The following is a 5119-nucleotide window of genomic DNA, read 5'->3' as shown; positions in this document are numbered from 1 at the left end:
ATCTCTGGCTTGTGGCTCCATCCATGATTAAAACCAGCAACAGTGGGTTGAATCTTTCTCATGCTTATACTATTTCTCAGCTTCCCTTCTGCCTCATCTTTCCTGCCTACAGCTGGAGGAGTTTCCCTTATTTTAAGGATTAGATTAGATGTGATTAGATTAAGCCCACCTGTAGAATCCAGGATTATCTCCCTATTTTAAAGTCTATAACCTTATGTCTGCCTAGCCTCTTGCCACAAAACACAACATATTCACAAGTTCCAGGAATTAGAATGAGGACCTCTTAAATTCTGCCTATCACGGGAATTTAGCACACTTCTTGGCATGAGTTAAGAAATGTAACGTATTAGCTATTATAACAGTCATGCATCACTTAATGATGGAGTACATTCTGAGAAATACGTCGCTAGGCAATTTTGCCATTGTATGAACATCATAGATTGTACTTACACAAACCTAGATGGTATAGCCTACTACACACCTAGGCTATATAGTACTAATCTTATGGGACTACCATCCTCTATGCAGTCTGTTGTTGACTGAAACATTATTATGTGGCACATGACTGTACTATAATTGTTAAAATTATGATCTCAGGAAGGACAGTTACCAGGGGAGCAGGGTTTCATAGTCTCTTTAGGCACTACAGTTAGATTGACTGTTTGGAATGTTACCTTTTTGGTTGTTTGTTCCTGCTTAATGTTGAAATTTCCTAGAGAAAGATTCTGAATAACCTCACTTGGGTCTTGGTTTCACTCCTTGCCTCATTTCATTGTTAGAATAAAGGCGTAGAATGGTTAGCCTATCCTGGGCTACCGAATCACTCCACTTGATGGATATAAAAATTTGACGGAATCAGTTTTCCTAAGGATTTGAGGTGCAATTATTTGAAGAAGTGTGAAGGAATAATGAACAACCAATAGCAATAGAAGTCCACATAGATATGAATAATGAATCAACATATTTATAAAATGATCCCCTGAAAAAGAGCATTATCTGATTCATTTCTCCTTTTTTGAATAAGACTGAGCCTGACTCATCCTCAGACAAGAGTTTTCTGTTCTCTTTACAAGCATTTCCAAGGAAATAAATGCCACTGTTCTCTGTCGCATCTGGCATCATAGATAATCAAGAAACTCTTCTTAAAGTTTGTTATTGGACCATGTAGCATAATGGTTCAGTTTCCCTTTCATCATGATTTTGTGTCACTACATGAAATGATGAAAATATTTTCTGGACATTCTTCCCATAGCTGCCTTCACCTCCTTGTTCTGCAGGCTGTAGATGAGGGGATTCAGCATGGGTGTGATCACACTGTATTGTAAGGAGAAGATCATCTCCAGAGGGGAACCTGAAGTTGGTAAGAGATAGCTGACGAAACCTGAGCCATAAAACAAGATCACAGTAGTGAGGTGAGAAGAGCAAGTGGAAAAGGCCTTACTCCTGCCTGAGGTGGAGCTGATGCTCAGGATGGTGGAGACAATACAGGCATAGGAAGAAACAATCATAACGAAGGTTCCAAAGAAATGCAAGACAGAGGAGCAGAGCAGGAGTGTGAAGTTGGTGGAGGTATCAGAGCATGACAGAGGGAAGAGAGAAGACAGCTCACAGCTGAAGTGGGGAATAGTTTGGTCCTCACAGTAGTCTAAATTGATAGCCAGGAGGATGTTGATGAGAGCATCAGCAAAGGCCAGGCCCCAGGAGCCCCACACCAGCCCAATGCAGAGCTGGTTGCTCATTACCTGGCCATAGAGCAGAGGGGAGCTGATAGCAACATAGCGGTCATAGGCCATCACAGCCAGCAGACATGCCTCGGTACCCCCAGTGGCAAACACAAAGAAAGCCTGAGCTAGACAGCTCTCTACAAAGATGGTTTTACTTTCAGAAAGTAGATTCTCCAGCATCTTAGGGACTGTGACAGATGAGTGGCAGAGGTCCAGGAAGGATAACTGTTTCAAAAAGAAGTACATGGGTGTGTGGAGGTGAGAATCAGTTCTAATTACCAGCAGCATCAAGAAATTTCCCATCAAAGTGAGGAGGTAACTCAAAAGGAACAGCACAAAGAGTACAGCCTGAATATGGGGGTCAGTAGATAGTCCAAGGATAATGAACTCAGTGATAGTACTGTAGTTTTTCATTGCCATATAGGGAAGTATTCTCCCTGGAAAACAAAAAGAATATTCACCAAAAGTCCTTGAATATCTCTCAGTTACTCACCATCTACATCTTATTCTGCACAAATGTCTTTTCATTACTGTCCCAAAATCCACTTTCATATTTAAAAGCTAACTTCTTAGTCGTACCATTCCTATCATACCATTGATACATCAAACCATTGATATTTTAAATAAATCATGTTACTATATTTGATTATAATCTTTTTTTTGAGCCAGGGTGTTTTTATGTGGTTTAGAGTGATAGATTTGAAAAGGAAAGATTGCTGATATGAGAGGAGGATGGAGAAGAAAATTTCAGGGGTGAATTACTTGAGAAATGGAGACAGGATTAAATCTAGATTAAAGAGAGTTAGGTAGAAGCGGGGACATTTTGTCTATTCTATGTGTAAAAGTGAAGGTCAAGAATGCAAGAAGTTAAGGGAGTTTCCATTTGATTGCTTCCATTTGTTTTCAGTGAAGTGTAAATGAGATCATTGGTTGTGCATGTGTATGTGTGAGCATGCCCATGCACACACAAGAAAATTATAAAGATACTGATAATGATAAAATTAAGTGTACAATCATTGGAATAAGGGCCAAGATGAAGTGTAAGAAACCATTAAAGGATAGGAGGACAATAAGACATCAAGAAATTTAGAGACTGGATGTGGAATTAGATTGTTTTGGATTTTCTTGTCTTAAATTTCTCTTATTTTATTTAATGGCATTGTATTATCATTTAATTTTAATATACATTCACAAAATAATAAATTTTAAAAAACTGATAGCCCAGATCATGATGCCCAGTAATATTTTAAGTGAGTGTTTGTGGGCAATGCTATGACTACAATGGGTTACAAGAAGCTGCTCCCAATAATAGGACAATGCTCTGGTTAGACACACCATGCTCACCCTAGAACCCACATATTCAATAATATATGCAGTCATCATACCTGTCTAAATCATTATTTCAGGTTTTAAAGCCTCACATGGTTATCTAAACTCTCTCCTCACACTTTAAAGCTTGTGCATATATCCCCACACTGGCTTGATATTTTAGACTTTACTGAGTCTCAATAAAACTGTTCAATACTCTTGCCTCAATATGGATGCCCATCTTGGCCTTTGCTGTTCTAATTCGGCACTAGTTCATTTAGGTTCATCAGTGAAGTCTGAGGAATCTGTTCTATTGTTCATTCATTGACTGACCAGTTGAGCCTCTTAGCCCATGTGAAGAACAAAATCCAATTACCTGAATTCTCAGTTGGTAGTACACTGGTTTGTGGCAACAATACTTTCAGATCCAGTAAGTAATAAACCTCTCTCAGCTTGTGATGTCAACATTGAGAATACTGCTTTAGGGCAGAAATAGAAAATCATATTGAAAGTTAACATTTATGATGGATTCAACACTAGCAATGTAAAATGATAAATTGTAGATGATATCTGGATATTTATTTACAGTTATTTTGGGTCAGGATAGAGGAGACAATTTCTTAAATTCTTCCCCTTTCACTCTTTAGATATAGCAAAATTGTGCATGGGGGCTCCCAGTCCTTATCCTGAGATCACCCCATCACCCCTAGAGCAAAGCAACTCAGAAGGGAACCCAAGTAAGGTTTCACAATAGCTGGAACTATGCATGATTTTAGAGACAGCACATACAAAGAAATTCTCTTTCTCTTGGGTACTAATGAATATAGTCTGACTAACTAGATCCAGAGATTCATGAACTGTAAAAAGAATCCCAACCTTGGGTCAAGGGAACATCTTACATAGGAACTGTCATTACAATAAAAGGAAATGCTAGGGGTTTGATTCCACAGTAAGTTTCTTCTTTAAGACAACCTTCTCACAATAATCTTTTAAAAGTAAAATTAAGAAGTGACATCAGCAAGATGGTAGAATAGAAGGTCCCAGCCCTCATACCCCCAAAGAAACACTGATTTAATAGCCATCTATGGATCTAGAATCTAGGTGAGAGATTACAGCACCCTGGTGGAACACAGAAACAAGAAAAGACACATTTGGTAGGGTAAGAAATAAAGTTTTATTTTACCTATGTCACCCCTCTCACAACTCACACAGAGAAGCCCAAAAAAAGATACCCTTAATCTGAAAGTTCTCCTATGGAGGAAAGAGAGAGCAAACATACCCGTGGATGCCAGAACCAGGTTTGCCTGCCTACAGATCCCAGCACCAGGCCTGCCCACTGATGTTCCCTGGCACCAGGACCAACCACAATCCCCAGAGCAGACCTACCTATGGACCCTGGCACCAGGCCCACCCACCCACAGACTCCAGCACCAGGCAAGCCCACCTGAAGACCCTGGCATCAGGCCTGCCTGCCTGTGAACCCTAGCACAAGGCTGGCCCACATATCTCACTAGCCAGCCTGCACATGATCCAGCCCACCCAGAATGTCTGGTCAGGCTGACTGCTGAGGGACTTTCCTTACTAAAGCCAGTGTGTAAAGATTCAAAGAGGTGAATCCTTCTTTAAATGCACAGACACTAATGCAAGTCTACAAGGATCAGGAAGAATCAAGGAAACATGACACCAACAAAGGAACAAAATAAAGCTTCAGTAACCAACCCTAAGAAATGGAGATCTACAAACTGATTTACAAAGAATTCAAAATAATTTTCTTAAAGGAGTTTAGTGAGCTACAAGAGAACACAGATAGAACTAAATGAAATCAGGCAAACAATACATGTACAAAATTAGAAGTTCAACAATGAGACAGAAATCATAAAAAAGAACCAAATAAATATTCTGGAGTGAATGATATAATGACTTAACTGAAAAATTTAATAGAGAAAATCAACAGCAGACTCAATCAAATAGAAGAAAGAATCTGTGAACCCAAAAACATATCAATTAGTTATCCAGTCAGAGGGATAAAAACAAAGAAGAATGAAAAAGAATAAAGAAAGTCTATGGGACATATAAGACTTCATCAA

General features: G+C 39.2%; 1 protein-coding gene across 1 annotated transcript; it reads right to left on the bottom strand.

The window, feature by feature from the left end:
* Positions 1 to 1208: 1208 nt before the first annotated feature.
* Positions 1209 to 2144, bottom strand: LOC124228735 (olfactory receptor 8S1-like). The gene has a single exon (XM_046643500.1). The coding sequence runs from the start codon at positions 2142 to 2144 to the stop codon at positions 1209 to 1211; it is 936 nt and encodes a 311-aa protein (XP_046499456.1).
* Between the last annotated feature and the right edge of the window lie 2975 nt (positions 2145 to 5119).

This window comes from Equus quagga, chromosome 1 (genome assembly GCF_021613505.1).
Source record: "Equus quagga isolate Etosha38 chromosome 1, UCLA_HA_Equagga_1.0, whole genome shotgun sequence".
Classification (NCBI taxonomy): Eukaryota; Metazoa; Chordata; class Mammalia; order Perissodactyla; family Equidae; genus Equus; species Equus quagga.
This window is presented reverse-complemented; position numbering and strand designations above follow the sequence as displayed.